This window comes from Solea senegalensis, linkage group LG21 (genome assembly GCF_019176455.1).
Source record: "Solea senegalensis isolate Sse05_10M linkage group LG21, IFAPA_SoseM_1, whole genome shotgun sequence".
NCBI classification, from domain to species: Eukaryota; Metazoa; Chordata; class Actinopteri; order Pleuronectiformes; family Soleidae; genus Solea; species Solea senegalensis.
Genome location: NC_058040.1, coordinates 13,290,161 through 13,312,230, shown reverse-complemented (window position 1 = coordinate 13,312,230; position 22,070 = coordinate 13,290,161). Strand labels below are relative to the sequence as shown.

General features: G+C 41.0%; 1 protein-coding gene across 3 annotated transcripts in view; it reads right to left on the bottom strand.

The window, feature by feature from the left end:
* Positions 1–9,967: 9,967 nt before the first annotated feature.
* The window catches only part of LOC122758167 (splicing factor SWAP), a 37,332-nt gene continuing 25,229 nt past the window's right edge, over positions 9,968–22,070 (bottom strand). For 2 of the 3 annotated variants that reach the window (XM_044012127.1, XM_044012130.1), the window contains exons 15-19: positions 21,260–21,684; positions 19,797–19,922; positions 19,193–19,330; positions 16,388–16,460; positions 9,968–10,649 (exon numbers count right to left, since the gene is read on the bottom strand). In XM_044012127.1, the coding sequence (XP_043868062.1) occupies positions 10,584–10,649; positions 16,388–16,460; positions 19,193–19,330; positions 19,797–19,922; positions 21,260–21,684 (828 nt within the window). In that variant the 3' untranslated portion in view covers positions 9,968–10,583. The remainder of the gene's footprint in view (positions 10,650–16,387; positions 16,461–19,192; positions 19,331–19,796; positions 19,923–21,259; positions 21,685–22,070) is intronic. The other variant, XM_044012129.1, reaches the window with a different exon arrangement.

Here is a 22,070-nt window from a genome sequence, read left to right as displayed (position 1 = left end):
ATTTTGAAATGTGAACAGTGTAAAAGATATTTAAAATAACATTTGTTAGAAACCGTTGGAACTTTTCTGATAGCACAAAGCATTGTGTAATTACGGCAATGCAAAGTGTGCTTGCGCAAACGTGTCGTCTTCCATAGTTGCACATATGCACACACAGAAACATAGAAAGAGAAGAGAGAAAGATTGACATTAGCATTTTCTCCAGTACCTCAGTACTTCATTTGTTGTTCCTCTGTCTTCAGCTGTATTGTTTTGTGTCCAAACTGCATCCAGAAAATGTAGTGATGTGATGTGTAGACAGACTGACACATGCAGGCAGCCGGGCCTTTGTTTTTCTGACAGTAACATTCATGCGAACTTAAAATTTTGATATGACTGTGAACTCCCACTTAGCATCCTGGGGTACCACTGCTGCACACACACACGCTGATATGGGCTTAATCACCACTGTGTGAACTCTTGACAAACACTTTGAATGTGCCAGACATTTGTTTATGTTTAAACGTGACACACTACAGCTTTAACGTGCCCTTTTTAAAGTGTCACTTGCCTGCAATAAAACGGCACATTATAATTTGCCGTGCTCCCAAAATGCCGACGATGACACGCCGCTGGCGACGGCTCGAGCTTTGCTTTGCCTGGTGGGAAGACAACACAAAGGGAGTTGTAACAACAGGAGTTGTCACTTCTGACAGAGTCTGCTAAACTGTACAGCACCAATGCAGCCAAGATTAGATAGTAAGACTCGCGATTTGAATGAACTCGCAGTAATTAGACGGTTCAATCAAGTGTCAGTGATGACAGTCTTCTTTCCCAAACACAAGAACGATTGTTGACTTAGATTCTTGGCAAACACTCCTTTATTTGTCCTCCTTCAATCTAAAAGGAAAACAAGAAAAGATGTGTTGACTGTTTGGATCCGAGTAACTATTATCTGGTTATTGTTACAGGGAGAAAGGGATGTGCGGTGACTGAATACAAACAGATCGACAGGTGATTGTAATTGTTAGTCTCGCCGCTGCAGTGGAATACAAAAAATCTGTCTGTGGCTCCGCCGATCTGTGAGTGAGCCATTTCTAAACTCGTGTCATTTCATTTCTGACAAATTCCACCCAAAGTGGTCGACAAAGCGTGCAAAAGCAATTGCACATGTTTGACTTTGCTGGTATTCTTATCGGGATGAGTTTTATTTATTCATTTGTTTGTTTGTGTTCACAAAAAAAGTGTCACAGTAACAAGAAAAGACAGGTTCAACAAAGATCTGTAGTCCAGACCGGAGGAAAAGGCGTAGCAGTTTGTCAACAGAAAGCGTCTGAAGGTATGTTTCATATGCCGTTCGTAAATTAGACCTTGACGCCAGCATCGCAAAAACACAAAATCAGGAGCTACACGTTAAATAACAAGTCGGTTTCTCTGCAGAACCGCAAGTTTCTCAATCCTCAGTCAATCATAACAGGAAAAACAACAGGCAAACAAACAAACTTGAAAGAAGAAGGTGATGGACAGAAGAATTAGACTGGACAGACTGCAAGCAACTCCAGTGATGACGATTAAATTGGAAGATTAAATAAGTGAAGATGAAATAACCCACTGTCAAATGAAGTAATTATCAATCTGACAAGGTGCAAACAGATGCCCAAAACACAGCCATAATTGAAAAAAGAGACTAAGCACAACCCCCTTAAACCATGTGTGGCTCTAAACCCCCAACTACTATATATAACTATACCTGTTGATAACATAGAAAAAAATGTTTCTGCACTAAAAAAGTCAATGTTGGTGGAATGACATGGCACCTGTTGTGTTCTTCTTCTGTTGTTTGTGTTCAGGACATCTATGACTACTAGCATAGCATGGAAATAAGACATTTATACTGTACAGTTTTTGAGAAATTTCAAGTTAAAAGTCCCATACTGGCACTTTTTTATTGACAGAATTGTGAAATTTGAGATGCAATAAAATCTAAACTTTGCATATGTTCTGGACAGGACTGACTAGGTTGGTTTCAGGACACCTATGCCTACTAACCTACTAGAAATTAGCCATTTTTACTAAACAGTTATGAAGAAATTTGAAAGGTAAAAGTCCCACATTGTAAAAAGAACATTTCTCTAAAACTGTATGGTAAAAATGTCTAATTTCCAGTATGCTAGTAGTCATAGGTATTAAATCACCACTTTGAACTTGAGCAGCTTGTCTCGACTGTCTCATCAGTAGCTCTGCTCACCTCCAGGACTCCTCCTCTCGCCACATGTCGTAATTAGACCCGTGCATCTTTGTCTGTGTGTGAGGCCAAGGTGCCCCGAGTCCCCACGTGCAGCAGCAGCAGCAGCAGCAGCTCCTGCTCCACGCGCCGGCAGTCCAACCACATCTATCAAAGCCACGGCAGCGCGCCATGAAACAAAGTGACACTGTGAACCTTGAATCCGTTGAAACACAAGTAGTATTTCTACATAAGGACACAAAAAATGCACAAGGAGGTGGCGATCCCATGGTCGATCAGATGTCACGTTAAATGCTACATCATGGACTCCACGGTGCATACGCGTAACACTTACTCACAATAACATTAGTCTGAGGAGTTAATCATTTTAATGTTGTGCTATAAAGCCATAAAACTAAGGCCTTATTATTTTTAATAAACATGAATTGTGTCGTGGAATGGAACCCGTCCTCTTTATACGCCATTTCTTTCATCCCGCCTCACATGTCTCGCTGAATTACGGCGCATTCAAGTCCCCGCAAACCAAACAAATCACTCCCCTGCCCTCATGTTTCTCTCTACCTACTTCCCTGAGTCACTTTCTGCTGCCCCACACACTCTCAGTGTCTCTGTGTCTCACTCGCACTCACAGACACACACACAATCTGTCCCTGCCAGCATGAGTTAATGAAATTGCAAATGCCAGGCAGCAATTTAGTCTGGAATCAATCAGTGCAGATGTGATGAGCTCGATTTGATTACATATAAAATTGTGATTTAATGTTTGGCTGGGGCCTTGAGGTTATTACAGCATCTATTGAAGGGGGAGGGGGAGGGGGTTATGGAAGTGGCCATTCACATGACATATTTGCTTTTTAATGACTCCTAGAACTAATAAGGGTTTATTGTATGCAGCATTTAAACTCCATTTTTGGGTGTTTTCCCCATGTTTTGGTCCAACAACGCTTTCAAACTTCTAGTAACAAGATTAAATGTTTCGATATTGTGGCAGATTATGGATGTCAAGGCTCACGTTAAACGCAAGAATGTCTGGATTCATTTCAGGTGTTTGATGTTTAATCGGCGTCAGGTTCACATGAGCAGTGAGTGAGTGAGTGAGTCTGGTGCTTTTGATGAATGCTTTCAGTATTTCAGTGTGTGATAATGTGTGATAAGTGTCTTTAAAAGAAAGAAATAGAAAGAAAAGGAAGATAAGGCAACACGTCACTCCCAGGACGTCACATTCAAATGCTTCAATTAAATGGGTTCTTGTTTAACTTGAAGAGGTGATTCTTTGACTGAACATCATCATTTTCATATTTACACCTGTGATTTTCCTCCTCCTGTAACCAGTCACAAGCTACACAAACCACGTCTAGGCTTTATACTTGTAGGTTTGCCATGGTAAGTTCTTAACAGTTGCTTATTTCCACATGCAACAGGAAGCATTGGCTCTCATCTGAAACCGTGTCTGGCCCCCGATTGATGTGATTAAAAGACTATTTCAAGATAAGGCGAGAACAGTATATATTCACCAGTTTGTCCCAAAAGTGCATTTTAAACCTGTCATGCACTTATATATCATTTTATCGATTGTCCTATGCTCTAATGTATTTATTTTTGGTTCACTGTTTCCATGACTTCTGACTTCTCCCATTACCTCATTGTCTGTCAATCTGTTTGCCCTGAGGGAATCAATAAAGTTGTCTGACTCACTGAATCTGAACCTAAAGTTAGCAGAGCAGATTCAGTCCGCCATTGATAGGTACAAAACCCCCAGAAAAACAACAACAGAGGGAAATGTGTTGTTTAAATGTTGTATTGTTCAAGTTTAAACCAAACGGGCAACCGGTCGTGATGTCTGAACTCCCATTTTGAAGCCTCGGATATACAAGCAATAAGCGTCATCATCATTTTGAGGTTATGCAGCCATAATTTCAGACATGGAATGTATCCAGCTGTCAATTAAAGCGGTGACCACTCATACTTAATTGTCTAATTTCTTCTAAATGGGAAGATGACTTTCAAAATTGACATCATCTTGTTTCAGAAGACATGAAACTAGAGATTGAGACTGTTAACTCCTCAGGAAAATGTTTACTGATACTATAAATCAGGAGAGAAGGCTCATTTTTGCAGTAGTGTAATATAGCCTTACTTCCTGATTACTTTCAACTGGCAAACTGAAAGACTCGGTCCACTTTGGTCTACCGCTTAAACATATAAATAAGATTTGATTGGCCAGTGCCTCTGCTGGGATATTTGCATAATGTGATTAGATTGGCCTGTGCTGGCGCCGCCTCCAAGAAGGAAACATTTCTCAACTTCTGCCAAACATGAGAGTAAAAGTGAAGCAGCAGACAACCAAATGCAGTCCGGCAACCTCCCCGTTGAGAGTGAAAGTGGTTCAAAGTGGCTGCTGTTGTTAAAAAAAACAACGCTGAAAACTTTCTGCGGCTTTAACACCGTCACAGGATTTAAAGAAAACAGGTCAGGACGTCCTTGTTTGTCCATCACTCAGTGCTGCTCTCCTCACTTTCTACATCTTGGTGCCAACATATTACAATCAACTCTACAAGCATGTTTTTAACCTTGCGGGCCCTATGCGTGATTCATTGCGACAGTTACAAGAAAATAATCAGTGCTGCGCCATTTGGCAACTATGATGCTAAACATATAAAATGATTTAAAAGGTTGAGATATGCGGAGGCTTTCCAGCTCCTAGCACAGGCATCTCCCACCTTGACAACTGCAACGCCCTGCTAACAGGCCTCCCAACCTGTGCTGTGAAGCCGCTACAGATGGTCCAGGACGCGGTGGCGCACCTGGTCAATCAGCCTTAAAGGCACATGTCACTCCTGCTAGCCTACAAAGTGCTTCATGGGTCTGCTCCCACCTACTTAAATGCTCTCATAAAGGCTTATGTTACCCCTCAACTACTCCGTTCATCAAAGGATTGTCATCTGGCGGTGCTAATACCCCACTCTTTTCTTGTGTCCACACAGGTAGAAGGACCTACGGAGCGCTACCAGAACAGGGGCGTCCCTGTCTATCTTCAAGAAGCTCTTGAAGACCCAGCTTTTCCAAGAGCATCTTCTGTCCTAGTTACCTTACCCCGTGCCCTTCTGCACTCTCACGCTCTGTCAGTCCACTGTTCCCATCTCGTGGATTTCTTTCCAAGACTTCTTCCATGTAGCTTTTTCCTCTTTTGTGGCTTTGGATAAAATGTTGTGTGCGATTAACAGTCAGACAGATGCTCTGTGCATTTACAGATAGATTCAGCCAAAAGAAACTGAATTTCAAAGTATGATCTACTTTGCTAATCAAGGGACACAGAGCTAGGCTCATCCCCTTGTATAAATCTTCTTCCCGACACAGTTTGACTCACACTTATTTATTTCCTCAGTGGTAGCACACAATTTCCCAATGAAAAATGCTGCATAAGGCATCACTCGCCCGCCTTATCAAAGCCAGTGCAGCTGTACCGACAGATAAAGGGCAAAAGTAATAAAATAAGTGTCTTTGTGTTCACTCTACTCCGGCCTGATGAACCACTTGCATTTTGCATTTTTGACCTTTGTTTCGCAATGGTATCGGAGCAAGGCACTTGCAGATAAGAGGGAGAAATGCCAAAATATCTGATGTATTTCATTTATCAGTGCGTGAACAGATGATGCGTTTCCCTTGTCAAAGTCTGGACGCGGCCGTATACCACAAAAACCCTATTGTGCACCGCCGTACAGTTGAGACTCGACTGAACTCCAGACACTGTGGCTTAGTCTGACATTTTATAAATGAATGGATCACAGATTCCTCATTTATCTGCACCCCTTTTGTCAAACACGGAGCTCTTCATCATTTCTGTGATTGATGCCTTTCCACGTGCAGCAGGAATTAAAAGAAATGTATTATTCATGGTCTTTGCACAAGCGTATTAAAATGATCCATCTATGAAAAACGCGAGAACACTTATTAAATGACCACGTCGTGCAAAAGGAATTATTCACAGTCATGCAGGGAACCTTAACACAGAAAAGTCCAGGCTCCTCAGAGAGGCTCATTAAATGTGATAAAGAATGTGGGACAGTTCGCACGCTCGCCAATTTATTCTCAGCTGAAATGTTCAAGGTTGTTGCATAATCATATCCATAATCTGTGATGATAAAGCAGATATTTTGCTCGCAGGATAACAACAACCTGCTTATGAATCTGGTATAATGTGGTCCTTGGAACCACATTATACCACAATGAAACACCAGGCAAAGCTTTGTACGCCACTCAATCTCAGCAGTCTGTAAATCTAGCAGAAAATGTGAATTCATAGGGTGATGCAAAAGCAACATTGCTGACAATGGCTTACAACAGTGATCTTTAGCATTTTAAATGGTCTCTACTATCCAATACTTTTCAAGGCTATCCAACGTTTCTCTGTCTGTACGTGTGTGATTGAATGAGTGATATTTGTCTTTTTGGGGATAACAAGGGAATTATTTGTAACTGCTACTCTATCTTGCACATCTTATTGTATGCAGTGGATTTTTTTCTGCAGTAAATTGGTCTTAGCTAAGCCGAGACCCGATCATGGATGAGTAAGTGGACATACAGGCTTGTTATACTACAGCGTCCGACCGAATAAGTGAACATTTGCATTGCGCAGAGTTTTGTTCCAATCACACCTTACCTCTTTTTGCCAGTCGTGGAGGATTCAACTGTCATCGTCTTCACACCACCTGAAGCCTGCCAGAGCCCCTGTTAAATAAAGGTTAAATAAAATAAAATAAAATAAAACATGTGAATGGTTATACTTTGTTTATGCACAGACACATCCAAATACACAACTGTCCCATCTTCTGTTTTATGAACAAAAAGTTTTTTTCTGTGTTTTCAGGCATTTGAATTTTGCCTTCTATATCACTCCTTTGTTAGCATAGCATTTATTTATCCTTGTATCCCTGTTTGTGTTCATTATTATTATTCAGAGAAATGTTTTAAGTCTGTATTACCTGTCTGAATCCAGGCTTGTTCAGTGTCCAGCATCTGAAAGAGGAGGCAGGGAAAACCAAACATGGCACTGGTCTGAGTGCAACCAGTTAGCCACTCCTTCTCATACCAGCTCCTGTCCTTCATTTGCTGTTTTATGGCGACGTTCGGCTGGTCAGGTCCGAGTTATATAAGCCGAAGCTTTTCTTCTATGAAACGGCTTTTTTTTCAGTGACAGAAAGTTGTTTATAGTTTTTCTTCCATGATGAAATCGGCAATTAAGCGCTGGTAAAGTTAGCACAACTTACAGAGAAGCGAACGGAGGCATTTCCGTTTCCGCCGGCATTAGGCCATTTCCGCTCGGCCGTGGGAGGTCGAGAGGTCTCCGTGATGCGTCAGTGCGTATGACGAAATCACGTTGGGGCGAGCCCTCCCGGAGCCCATTGAAATGAATTGTAGGGTCCAAAATTTGAAAAAAAGAATCTCTGCCTGCGCGGCTTTTTTTTTTTTTGGGGGGGAACTCAGGATGCTGAACGTCCCAGCGATATTCAGGCTGCTGATTGGACAATATTATTAAGACTTAGACCGGCAAAATAAACTGTTTTTTGTCTCATTCTTTCGTGTGGCTTAAGGAGGGCGGTGCACTGTCACCTACTATGGACCAGCCGCCCCTGGTTACATGTTACCACATCTCATAAGAGTAAAAAGTGGAGACTCGTATCTCTGTCCATGACTCTGCTCTATTTCTGACTTTAGTTGTTTACTTGGATCCAACACTTGAAAAACACACTGAAAAGGCTCTGCACTTATCTAACAGGCCAGTGTGTGGAATCAATAGAGTCTCACAGGTCGCCCCTCAAAGAAACCAGGTATAAATGAAAGTGCTGTCAGATGTTAGGCTGTTGTTGGCTTGCGCCAGCATTCCTATAACTCGCTATGCTATACCTTCCTATACCTTGCTTTTCACCCTCAGATTCAGCCCTTTTGCTCAAAAGGTAAGAAGAAAAGAGGAGGAATGCAATAACAGAAAAAAATCACTATTGTAGAGTATGTCATGGGCTTCAGCAGGTCTGGCACTAAATGGCAAAGAGCACCTGCAGTGCTTCAAACATGCTCCGCTGTATGTTTTAGTCTTAACTACACTGATCAGCCAATCACATGGCAGCAACACTATGCATTCAGGCATACAGAATGTGAAAGAAATGGTAAATGGTTTGTATTAAGTGGTAGTTTTTAATGACTCAAAGCTGCTTTACACTACAATCTTACTTTGTATTCTCTCCTCTTTTATACCTATTCGCAGGCAGCTGTCAGGAACAGCATGGGGTTAAATGTCTTACCCAAGGACACATCGGGTATGTAGACGAGCAGAGCCAGGAACTGAAACCACAACATTTGAGGTGAAAGATGACTCTTTCTACCAATGAGCTACCGTCAAACGGAGACTTGGGATGGGTGATGGTTTTTGGTGCCAGACGGGCTTGTCTGATATTTTCAGAAACTGCTGGTCGTCTGTGATTTTCACACAAAACCATCTCTATTTACAGAGAATGGCAGTTGTAGAGAATGTGAATACCATCTCTGAATGCACTAAACATAGAAGACATCCTCTGTACCTAATAATCTGGAAGGTACAAGTGCAAACCCTTTGACTTCTTTACCTTTAAATCAGCCAGTATTTCATTTAACATGTTTCCTTGATTTCCAGTCAGGTTCATTTTATGTCCTAATACAATCACTTTGACCCAAAAAAACGACCAGAATGTGTTTTGCTGCCGTATCTATAAGATGATACTGTGACTTTTGCCATATAGCTCATGAAGAGTGAGGCGATATATTGTTGGGAAAAATAAGAACAACATCAGCTGCAGCCAGTGTTTGTGTCAGCTGCTTATGTTTGTTAGAGGGAAAGAAATATTCAGCATCTTCATGGCCCGAGGCTCGGAGCAGTTCTTAACTCTGTTGATGTGTGCAATGTTCTCGCGCAGTTTCCCTGATGGTGAAAAGGAGATCTGACTATTGCTGTAGTGAGAGGAGGTTTGGACCATGCTCCGGGTCAACAGAGCAGTCAAGAGTGTTTTTGATGGTTTTTAAAACAAAAAAAAACAAAAAGAAGATGGAGAAAAGACCACACTGGGCTTTTTATTACAGAGAATAAGCAGTTAGTAAGTGTGTGAAGTCAGGTTGGCAAGGAGATTTCTTGACTGTCAGCCAGGTTTCCTCTCTCCATTTTGTCTGTATCTTAATTTCTGTTCTGCTTGCTTGTTTTTTGCTTCTCAGAAAATAATTTTAGTATTTCACCTACTTTAGAGTCTTCTTTCATTGGCTGCTTGTTTACTTCAGAATTGATTTTGACAATTTATTGATTGCTTAAAGGTTCTGTATGGCTTTAAAAGGGTTATCTGTCTGAACATTTAATCTCTTATGAGCTTGTACTCTGCCTGAGGTCGACTTAACAATTTCTATACCTCAGTGAAGGAGCAGCAGCAGACGACCAGAGGATATCAGCTGATCAAATGTTATATTTGTTGAGATTATCAGCAGTGCTGCTACTGGAACACTAAACCTGGCACAGTAAATGGAGGTGAAGGCTTGGGGTAAACAAAACTTCATCTTATCAGTGTACAGAAAATTAAGGACAGCGATGAGACGGGAAGACATATCGAGTGGTTGAGTCTGTTGTCGAGATTCAAACTTCATTACAACACACAGTCCATCGAAATGGAGAAAATAGTCCGGAAAAACCAAAATGTCCTTGATAAATGTAAAAGTCGTAGCCACAAGTAAATCATAATTGAAATTTTATTTACCATTTTGGAGTAGAAAGTACTTCCACATTAGAGCTATTACAGTACAAACCAGAGACGACAACAAAAAAGGCCACGCATTTAGAGTTTGAGGGGCAGAATAAAAATTTAAAATGGCTTTCCGAGCGGCTGCATGAGGCGCAGAAGAGAGGAGGCGGGTGGGTGGAGGAAATAAAAAGGGAAGAAAACAGCAGACGGAGGGGGAGGAAATTAAATGTTCAAAACAACGCAACCCTTCATAGAAGGGGAGAATACAGACCTCCGGCAGCTTTACGTAATGCTGAAGAGAACGGCTGTGGGACAGCGGCTCCAAACATGATGCAAAATATAATTGATTATTTAAGTCTCGCTGCACTAAAATACGTCAACGGGCTGACTCAATGTCTCAGGCCGGGTGTTCCTGCTTCGGGAGACCTACAGCGGCCAAACTCAACCTGTCGTTGTTCAAATGCAGATGAAAAGGTAGTCAATCAAATGACCACAGGAGGAAACGGGATCCAGAACACGTTACATCTCCAGGAAAATTGGAGAACGAGGCTCACTGATTGGCTGAGGCTGTCGTGACGAAGAAAGACAACACTGTGTCCTTTTTTTTATGACTGGGGAGGCTGGAAGGTCTTGGAGGTGGCGAGCATGGCTCTCACTTTGGCCATAAGATCCTGAAAAGAGAGGAGAGACAGGTGATTAACCGGTAAGAATGCACGGCCTGAACAATTTAACTGAGAGCCCAGTCTTACCGATGCATTGTGGGTAACGACTGATAACACTGGCAGTGGTGACAAACTTGCAAATTGCAGTGGGAGAAAAGCAGCTGCCAAGGTGACGAAGGTCCGAATCACTGCTAGTGTCACTACCCGACTAGACTTGCCTCACAGCAAAGCTTTCAGAAAGGACAATTCTAGGTCCATATTTCAAATGTAATCTTTCAACGTTCATATCTCACAACCTTGCTCAGGTTTCAGAGAACTGGGATGAATTCCTTGACCTAAAGTTCGCTGTAGTCTCACATGACGAGCGTAGCTGTCTCTCCGTGTCACCACAGACGCAAAAACAATGCTGCGTTACTGAGAAACAGAGAGTCAAGTGTGAACCCATTTGACAATAGTAACAGGCATTTGTTTACATTGAAAAGTTGCAACTTTGGATTCAACTCCTCAAATAAAAAACTGCTATGAAAGAAAAAAAGGCTAGTTGATCTAAAATTCACATCTGTGCCGGGGACTAACGCGGTGCATTAGAATTACTGAGGGGAAAAGCTACAAGCAAATGATTTAATTTCTTTTCAGGTAATTTCTGAAAGTGATTTGGTTAATGCTGTATTTTTTCTTATTCCCAGTTTGTCACAGCTTAATTAAACAGGACGTCTGTCACATTTAATCAAATTAAGAGTCTCAAACACCTGTTGGTAACCTTGCTTTGAATGTGATTTAATTTCGTTACTGGATGCTTTTACTTTTGTTTTGTGCCGTTTTGCTTTTCTCCCAACGACTGCATCGCCGCCAAGGGAAAGTAAGGAGACATTTGTAAAAGTTTTCTGTTTTTCATGTCCACAGAAAGAAAATCAGGCATCCGATCCATTCTAATATGTTGTTTGACCTGTATTATGTGAGGATGACATGTATGTACCATTGCAGGCACCACTCCTTTATCTTTAGCCCCCAATATATTACAACCCTGGCTCAGGGAAAGCAACATACAGGAGTCCCAAGTGTCAAAATCGGTACAATAATCTATACTATTGTTAGAAATAATCTTTGAATGTTCATTTAAAGGAAGGGAGTTGTCACTGCTAGTTGAGAGAGAGAGAGAAAGAGGGCGGGGCTTGGCTCAGGCTCTTGAAGACAACCCTCAAGTGCAGGTAATCAGAGGCTGACGACCGTATGGAGGTCATGCAGTGCCACTCATAGCAACACAGAAAATATGGCGGTCCGCAAGTGCCACTCAAAGCACATGACGTATGGAGGTAAAGGAGTAAAAACAGCATGAGTTCTGTATCAAACAGTAGAGATGGGTTTCAAGAAGCAGAAATATATTGATGCTTCTTCCTTATTTGACAATACTGAAGTAGCAATAAATGTCTGGAAGAAACTGGAAAAAACAGCTGAAAACCAAATTTAATGTAGAAGATTTGAAGCCTGCAGTTTGGTCAGCTGATTTAAACAGAAGTTTCATTGGGGGGGGGACTTGCAGGAAATGTTAGGAACACGCATACATTTAGAAAGTTCACACATGAGAAGTATCTACAGGTGGTGACTCCGTACTTTTAGCCGCTGACCTGCTCAGTAGCAAACATAAGATCCATTATGTAAGTAATTAATGATGAGGGGGAGAAAAGAAGGCTGAAGTTACAAAAAAAAGTGGAGTTCAGAAAGAATATAATGGTGAGCTTCCAAAGTACAATTGTTAGCTCTCTCTCCCTCTCTCTCTCTCTCTCTCTCCCTCCCTCCTTCTCTGGGTAAAAATGCAGATGTTTGCTGACGAGGGGGCAAATGCCCGTATAGCTGAATGGGAAGCGTTGATTTGCATACCGAGAGTGATTCAAACGCACACGGACAAATACCGACCCCCTTGAGCTTTCCTGACAGATGAGACAAATTAACGGCGGTAATCACAGAGGGAAGGAGCCGTCACATCAAATCACTCAGAGGCCATTTTCCCCTTACACTGTGCGTTCACAGAAAGTGACAAATACCGCTTCAGATTATTGTCGACTCAGTGGATAAAGGCTCAAATGCACTTGAATTATTGTCACAGAATAACAGCGCAGATTATATCACAAAGCCGTCACACCTGGAACAGTTGAAGAGTTGAAGAGTTATTTTAAGACATGTTTCCACCACAGGAACTAGCGTCTTTCCCAGGAGCTATGTGTGTTTCTAACTAGAAACTAAACGGAGGAACAGGGCTGTATTTAGGGCCCTGCTCTTGGTGCAGTACCTCCGGATAGTTGAGGGATAATTGGGGTGGAGCTTGCAGCCGTATATTACCGACAGGGTCAGAAGCAATTGCTGCACTCACCATTTTTAAAAGTGCTGAAGATACCTGGTTGTGCTTCAGCATTTTATTTCTGCTGACTAATCTTCACAACAGCTCGTGAATTAAACGTCCAACCGTACTCGGGCTGCAACCAATTAATCTGCGAATATTTCCTCAATTAATCGAGTGAACGTTTGGTCCGTAAAATGCCAGAGAGTCAACAAGAGTGTTTTTCGAATGTCTTGTTTTGTCCACAAATGGAAATGACTCAAGTCTTAATGATGTCTTCGTTCAGGTAATATTCACTTTTAAGAAAGTAATCGATAAATCATTGCAGCCTTAAACGGTACATGAATCTCCTCCTGTAAACTGCTGCTGCTGTTGAGCGGCGTGTCCTCGTTTAATTTTGTCCTGACACAGTTTCATTATGATATCCCATCAGTTTTCCATACTTATAATAGTTTTCAAACTTCACAGGATCTCCGTTAGCTCTGCCGTTAGCACAAACACTCTATATTTATCTCTTTCGCTGTGACACAGTTGTAGCATCTGTCAGGTACAAACACACTGAACTCTCTATCTGGAACTACATGGTAAAAACACTCAAATTAATAGGGATACCTAATATAGACTTAGAGCATATTATTCAAACTTTTTGTAAAAAAACATAAAACCAACCAACCTCTGCATTTAAATCTATTGTGGTGAACTTCACTGGTGGATTTCCTGTAAAGCTAAATGTGCTTAATGTTACGCCTCCATCTTAAAAGGACATTAAAATTGGAGGCTGTTTTACGGCAACTCTCAGTCCACCTCACTCTCCTCGACTACTTTAAGTCTGTTGCAACTGTTGCACTGAAGAGATGATACGCTGGAGATTTTTTTTTTTCTCAGAGAAAAGATTCAGTGGGAAAAGAAAAAAAAACAAAGGCTTATCACAGAGACCCAGACAGCAGTGACGGCCTGAAAAGAAAACCCCAATTAACCCCATGATTGATTTGTGCCCTTTTCTTAACTTGTACATTTGACTTACGTTGTCAAAGCTAAAACTATCTAATATTACGGTTTCACACACCCACACTCAAACATTCAACAGTTATTAATGTGGCACCTTCGGGACCAGTGCTAATGCTGTTCTTCCAGGGCAATGACACACTACTTTAAAGTCTCTCAGATGTTTACATCACAAACCAATCATGCACACTTCATTTGCCCCAGAAAAACAACACTTTTGGAGCCGCTTTATTTGACTACTTATTCAATTAAAAGAATGTTTTTCAGCGTACACAACCCAGGTAATTATCTGCATCACACCATCTTATTTGCCGATAGGCTTTGGGACGGTAAATAAGGTGAATATCAGTTGATAACGATGTACAGCCGAGAGATTACACAACACGACAACATCCAACACCACCAGGAGCTTTATTTCCCCATCTGAAAACCGCACACATATTTGCTCACTTGTCTCTTTTTAAGACATCGTCACAGGTCTGAAATCTAATCTATCCCAGAGTGCACGGAGTACACACCGAACACAGCCAACTACTTCAAACGTATAAAGCGGAGGAGCGAAGGAGACAGATGACACAGGAACAAAGACAAACATTAGGAAAAAATAAGAGACAGGATGAGGCAAATAGCAACACAGCGCCCTCAGGAAAGATAAGAACATTAGGCAGATGAGGATGTGCTGAATTATTCACGATGTGTGCGTAAAACATCACAGATGGGGGGGTATAAATATTCAGAGGTGGTGAATCTGTGCGTGTTGCTAACAGAGTGTTTTTAGGACCCCACTTTTGTTAACGTGTGGAAAGATGAAGGCAGGAAAAGAGCCGAGATAATGGGAAAGAAGAGAGAGCTTTTGTTTCCTTGAGAGAAGCATCGAGACGTGTGTCGCAGAAACTCATTCTGAAGCGCACAGTCACACTCTCTCTCTCCCACACACACACACACACAGCTGACAAAGGCCAAAGAGAGAATAGGATCCAAACTCGTTGAATCTCAGTATAAGTTGTACCACTGTTCACAGTAACAGCGAGTGTTGCTTCTGCATTCACACTCTGCTGACCTCCATTAGCTGCAGTCCCAGTTGCTTCTCACATTCTGGCTCACGCCGCAGCTTCTTCCGAAATCAAGTGTAACACTCGTTTTCTTGTAAAGATAACTGCTCCTATACTGCATTTTCTTTGTAGGATTTGTGGGATCTTTAAAATGAAAGCTTACACTTGCGTCCTGGTTCTTACAAAATAAAAGTTGTAAATACATCATTTAACGCCGTGAAAAGCAGACATCTTTACAAATATCTCTCTCTCACCTACAGACAATTTAGAGTATATATATATATATATATATAACAACACTGAGACAGAAGCATGTTGGCTTGCGTCAAGGTTACCGATTTTGAAACTTGTCTGGGATTGTTTCCAGTTGCAATAAATAAAAAAATAACGAGGTACAATTAAACATTTCTAATTATTTTTTACCTTAACAATTACTCATTCAAGATTCTTAGAAATGTATTTGTCCCTGAGGAGGCAATTTAAGGCACGTAGAGCCCATTCACAAGAGACAAACAAAAAAATGACATAAATGTAAAATAATAGAAATATAAGAACCAAATATATTTTCATAAGGTACAGAGTTGAGATTGAGAACTCATTGAACTGCAGCGGAAAACATTACATATTTGGAGCTTTTTGTTGGTTTGTTCTGTGTTCTGTTCTCTCACAAGGAACCCAGTGATCTAGTAATCTCACATGTTTCTCCTTTCATCAGTCCATTAAGTCTCAAGCCTTTTCTTTATTTTTTTTGGGGGGCAAATTGTACTGTGTGCACTTTTCGTACAGAATGCGTACGTGTATGCGAGCAGGCATTAAAATCTAGTGCACTCCCGAAAGCGCCGTGATAAATTGCATATTACAGATGGTAAAGCAGCGAGTAAGTGTACCGAGGTTGTACTTTATTGGCGAGGTGCGAGAAAGGTTACATTGAGACTAATGAGTGTGTACCGTTTATTCAGACACTCTGTTCCCATCTGGTTGTTAGGAGCTCACGTTAAAAGGAATAAAGTGTTCCATACTTCCACGAAAAGCACATTTAAATTGTCACACGCAACCTTGTGATTACATAACAAAACAAAGCACTATATAGGCAAAAAGTAGGTAGTTATATATATTTTTTTTATGACTGCTTCACAAGGTTTGGGCCATAATGAGCTCTTTGAGGTACATTGTGACACCACAACACTTGCTTTATCTAGATCATAGATTGATCGGCGGTATGTTCTGTGTGAACGTAAACACCATTTTTATGTCAGACCTTTGAAGGTTGAAGTGAGAGTTAAGTCAGTGACGTACTTGACAGGCTGTTAAAGGTCAACAGAGGTCAAATCTGGGATAAAAGTGTAGAACAATACCTGAGTTATTTTGGACTGAACAGAGGATACTATGGATGAGGACACCGCCTTGTCTTTCTCCTGAGAACCGCCCCTGTGGAGATGAGCGAGAGAGAAGAGCCAGTCGTGTTAACATGAGTGAATACAGTATACAATATTTATACAATCTGAAAAGTTCAAAGCTGGACACGCATTAAGTGCAGGGGAGGACAGAGGAGGGGAGTGGGAAAAGACTGAGAAGAAATCTGAACTGTGAACATTTATAACTGAACCAAAACATCCTGTCAAAAGCAGCCAAGTGTTTAATCATGCAGACAAACAAAAAAAGAGCAGGCCTCAAATTCAACTCCCACGACGATGTATAAAGCTTTTAATGTCTCCTCTATTTTACATTTCATAATCTATCAAAGGACTTTTAAAATAGAAAGAAAAAGCAAAAAGTGTTCATAAAGCTGATTGAACAGGTGAAAGGAAACATCGTGTTCAGGTTTCAGTCTACTGGGGGAAACGCGTGTGCCTCTGTAAATCAGTAAATCTTGGGTGTCACACCTCGTTTATTGTAATAATTTGGGATTATTGTGTAAAGCAAATGGAGCGTCACTGATCACGTAACACAAAAAAACAAAACTGTCACGAAGCAGCACTACTTAAGACCATAAATAGTACATGATGTGTTATATTCTGATTTAAGTAGCGCAAGTTTTCAGTCTGTTTATTGGAGGGCTGCCTGTGAAACAATGAAAAACCTCTTTTAATTACAGTGACAAAATTAATCTCCACTGAGAATGATTCTCATTTTGTGGCTGATCGAAAAACAGCACGTCTAGAAATGTGAAAGATTGCAATTGTAGACTACTTCTTTTCTGAGTTTTGGCTCTGAATGATGGCCCTGACTTCACAGTGAAGTGAAAATTTGATACAAAATGATGACTTTTTGCCATTTGACGTCCATCCAATCAGTAGTGTCACTACTCAAGGGACGACATGTTTAAGGCATCCTCTTCGAACTTCTTTCCTTTATTGATGGACTTTCTGTATTTTCTTGTAACCCGTTCCAACTAAATTTAAAGCGTTTTAAATTTGCACCTGCCTCTCATCTAATATCAGCTCGGATTGGCTCTTGCCACAAATGAATTCCAGCTAATCTGGTTCAGTGAAGTACAGTAGGTGCTTTTTGTTTGTTATGTCTGCCGTAATGATTGCGCTTTATCTGTCGATAGGTACAGAGGAAAACTTTAAAAGGGGCTTGTCCCGCTTTAGCCACTGTGGTACAATAGACGTACATTTTATTTGAGGACAGACGGAGACGGGAGAGGTTCAGCTGCGAGTTAATTTCCATGCGACTCCACATTTTGCCCCGTAGCGTTCAACCGTAAACGTATACCGCTTTGTTACTTTGTCGGATATCATTTTAAACTGCAACTGGCGACGGCCTGACACCGGAGGAGATTATGTTCTCGCTATGAATGCCATTTCACTTCAGGACCCCGAAGCTAAAAGATATTGGCTCTAAGCCAATATATTATTGACTCTTTAGATTTAATGCTTCGTGTATTTTCCATTCATAGCGGATTTAGAATTCCTCAGACACTGTGGGCAAGGCTCAAGCTTTGTTTTATCCACTTTCATATTAACAAAGCTGGTATTACGGCTGTTTCTTTGACAAGTTTTGGATGATACTGCAGTTTTTTCTCATGGCACACGGGCAACAATAACTGCCACTCTTTGATTTTCATTTAGTAACATAAATAGTATGTTTTCCAATCACTATATTTCACTTTAGGGGTTAATGCGACAGGGAAATATTACCATGTAGTACGTTTGGAGTTTAAACCAACCCCAAATCCCTTGGGGACCTAGAGTAAAATGGTATGGTACGACAAGAAAAATGTCACTCCCTTGCGAGTCATCGGGCGCAGCCCACGCCACACCGACTAAGTAAAGGTATGGTTCAGACGAAACGCAAGCCTGACCCAAGCCAAACTGTGCCGTAGCATGATGGATACACGGCATACGACACAATGGCACCAAGAAGTGACTTACAAGTGGGGTCATACTAAACGAAAGAAAAATGATGACTCTAAAGTTTATAAAATAAAACAATGAAATGTTTCTTGGCTTTAGAAGTAATATTCCATGTTGGGTTCATAGTCTCTCGCTCTCTGTGAATTGCAAGCTTGACAGCTGGCATTCAAGTAAGAACAGACAAAAATATAATTTAAAAAAACATTTACATGCTTTTTAATCTTATACTGGTGTTACTGCAGTCTCAAGAACACAGACTGCAATTTGGATCAATCAAAGGCTTAAGACCGGGTCACAGTGGAGGCGTGTGTGATAACAAGTGACAGAGAGGGAGGGAGGAAAAGGAGAAAAGATGAGCTCCACTGAATAAAAGCTCTTTTTTTATTACTATATATTTAAAATACTGTACAACGACAGGTGGTTAGAGAATGGCAGCTGAGGAGGGGGTCTGTGTTCTGTCCTGATGACGGATAGTGTGAATTCTTTACACTCCATGACAAAATAACGGAAAAAACATGGTTTGATTTTGTCAGAAGCTTTCAAACACAAGAAAGCAAGCGACAGGACATAGTTGTTTTCGTTTGAATCGGCTGCTGAAGCACTGTTTGGATACTGAAAGATGTAATATTTACAGACTTTGGGGCAGAAATCTATTGCTGAAAATAAGACCCATCATTGTAAACTGTCTTGTCATTTGTCAAGTTTTACAGCAAAGCTTTACTCGTGACTCTTTGTTTCTTGAGGGAGGAGATTTTGCAGTTGTACCAGGGAACGCACTCTAAACCGTTTGTGGTGGGTTACCTGGAATGGGCCAGGCTGGAGGCAGGACTAGCTGATCGAGACAGAACTCTGCCGGGTGAAGAATACGGAGAGACAGAAGCACCAACAGTGTGCATCTGTCCTGAAGACAAGGCGCTCCTCTTTTTGTCTTTAGGAGACCTGGGAGTCAGAGGCAAACGGGGAACAGAAGAAGTCTGAGATTTCCTATTCAGACAGTAACACTTCAGAGTAATATTCCGTGAAGGCCAGGGTTGTATGTTCAGCAAAACCCTAATTGAATTGAAATTTATGCAAGAAGCTGTCCATTACAGTTTCCCTCAGTGGTCATTTGGGGATTAAGTGTGTTTCATATAGGTATGCTGACTAAAGGCAGAATTAATGGTAGTGTAAAACATGATTACATTAATATTAGATATACATAATATACTGTATGGTAGTAACAACCAAATGAAAAATATGAAAAAAAAATTCTCAGCACCCTACTGTGGCAGTGTGAGTGCTCTCTTTGTTGAACGGGTAATAATTGATGTTTTCAGAGGTGAAATGAATGCAGTTGTACTATATGAAGACCCATGACTCCTTCCTCTGATCACAGGCTGCCGATGCCACCTGCTGTTAGACTTACCTGGATCTCGAATGCCCCCCGGGCGCACTGCTGCTGGGGTGATAACAGTCCCGCTCCCTCTCTCCGCGTCTCCTCTCTGATGAGCTACTCCTCCTGTCTCTTCTCCCCGGGGAGTGTGAGCGGGATCTGGTCAGACATGGGAAGACCGAGAGAAGTGCGAGGTGGGAAGAAGCCATTAAATTGCTGAATTGAAAGATGAGCCGATGCATTTGAAATGAACAACAAGAGCAGGGGAGTGTGAAAAGAGAGCGATAAGACAATGACGGAGAGCTAATGTGAAGGTGAGCGAGTGAGTCATGGAGTTTCAGTTTAAAACAAAGAAAAGCCAATGAGGCCTTAAGCAAAGTCTGAAGAACATCACATTAACCATAACAACCGAGAATGTCACATATTCTACATTAAGGCATACTATTAGAATAATACATAAGAGGGTATATATGTAGAGCCACAGGACAAAAACATGAATCAGCACTCTGTGAATTACTTTGAACATAACACCATAAGGGCTTATAATGCATAAACACTGATTACACAAATGGCCCTAAATAGAAAGCGGCATAAAATATTAGTGATAATTTAGAAGTTAATGCACTCCTCAAATGTCTTTGTCACAAAGGGCTAAATTTGTTTTCTCACACTGGTTCCTATGCAGACCATGTGCAGTAATTTATAAACATGAAATAGACCCGGCAAGTAAAGGGCAGTCAAGGTGATGTCGGCCCATGCAGCGGTGGCAAAGCAGAGATGTCTGGTCAATATTGTTTAGTTCAGCCTGATGCAGTCAAATTTCAACATTTGATTTTCTCATTTATTTTTATCTCTCCCAATATAATCTCACTTACCATTTTAAAAAAGGCAGGAAAAGTTAGAGAAAACATAACTTATAGGCATAAACGGATGAATAAGCAAGTACATGTCCTTCTTATTATTTTCTTTTCAAGTGCTTTTGTGCACTGGCCAAATAATCATTGCATTTTCAGCCTATCACATTATTTAACTAATACCAGTAGCAGGCCATTTATATTGTTTGTGAAGAGAATGGGAGTAGAAATCTCAATTTTCATAAGTAATGGAATGACAACTATATCAAGTTAGTGAGTCAGCGGTGATGTTGAATAAAACAAGGTAAAGTTAGATTTACTTGCTACACTGCCTGCAAGTTGTCATTTTCTTCATAACTTGCATAAATACAGACATGCACATTCAATGATCCCATAAAAGACCTGAAATGGTTTTATTTTTTCATAAAAAGCTAAATTGTTAATTGATGTACACGTGTCAAACAGGAGAAACTAACACTGTAGACATTTTGTCTCTCTCATCTCTGTTATAAAATAGATTTACAACCCGCCGTCTTCATTTCAAAGCTGTAGTTTCACACAAAAGTAATTTTTTGTTGTTTTCTTTCACACATAAAAAAAAGCACATGAATTAAAAATGACAGACGGGGAACAATAACTTACCGGGACCTGCGTGATCTCCTGTAGGCACTGGGAAGGGAGTGTTTGCTCTTAGACTTTGACTTTGACCTTGACCTGGACCTCCTCTTGTGTTTTTTCTTCTTTTTCTCTTTGTCCCTTCCTTTGTTCCTATCTCTATCTTTATCTCTGTCTCTGTCCCTATCTCTTTCTTTTTCCCTATCCCTGTCTCTATCTCTATCTCTGTCTCTATCCCTATCTCTATCCCTATCTCTATCCCTGTCTCTGTCTCTGTCCCTGTCTCTGTCTCGCTCTGCTCTTCTGTGAGAGGATGAGGAGGATGGGGCCTCCCTGCTGCGATAGGACCCTTGGTTCTCCGTGGAGGACTTTTGATCTTGAACATATGCCGGTGGTGCAGAGGACATCTGGGACGGCACAAGGTCAGAGAGAACAGAAAGGGCTTCTTGCATCTAGAGACAAAAGTATAATGAAGACAACACAGAGGACACATAAATCAGTGAATGCCACATTTTTTTACATTTGGATGCAGGACACTTTCTTTTTGGAAAGAAATAAACTGAGCAGCTTTTTTAAACAGTCAAGTCTTGGTCTGACATCAGGAACATTGCACAATTTCCCAAATACTAAATATATGTAAGTGCATTTTTGGACAATCAATAAGGAGAGGCAGCGGAGGCACAAGATTGACCGTGCAATAAATAAAAGCTACCCAAAAATAAAATAATAATACCAATACTGAATTTGCTTGATGTGGTTGAAAGAATAAACAGCATGTGACTTTAATGTCCCAGGCAGCCCTTTCATGTGATGTAAATGTTGTCAATTGTCCCATTTA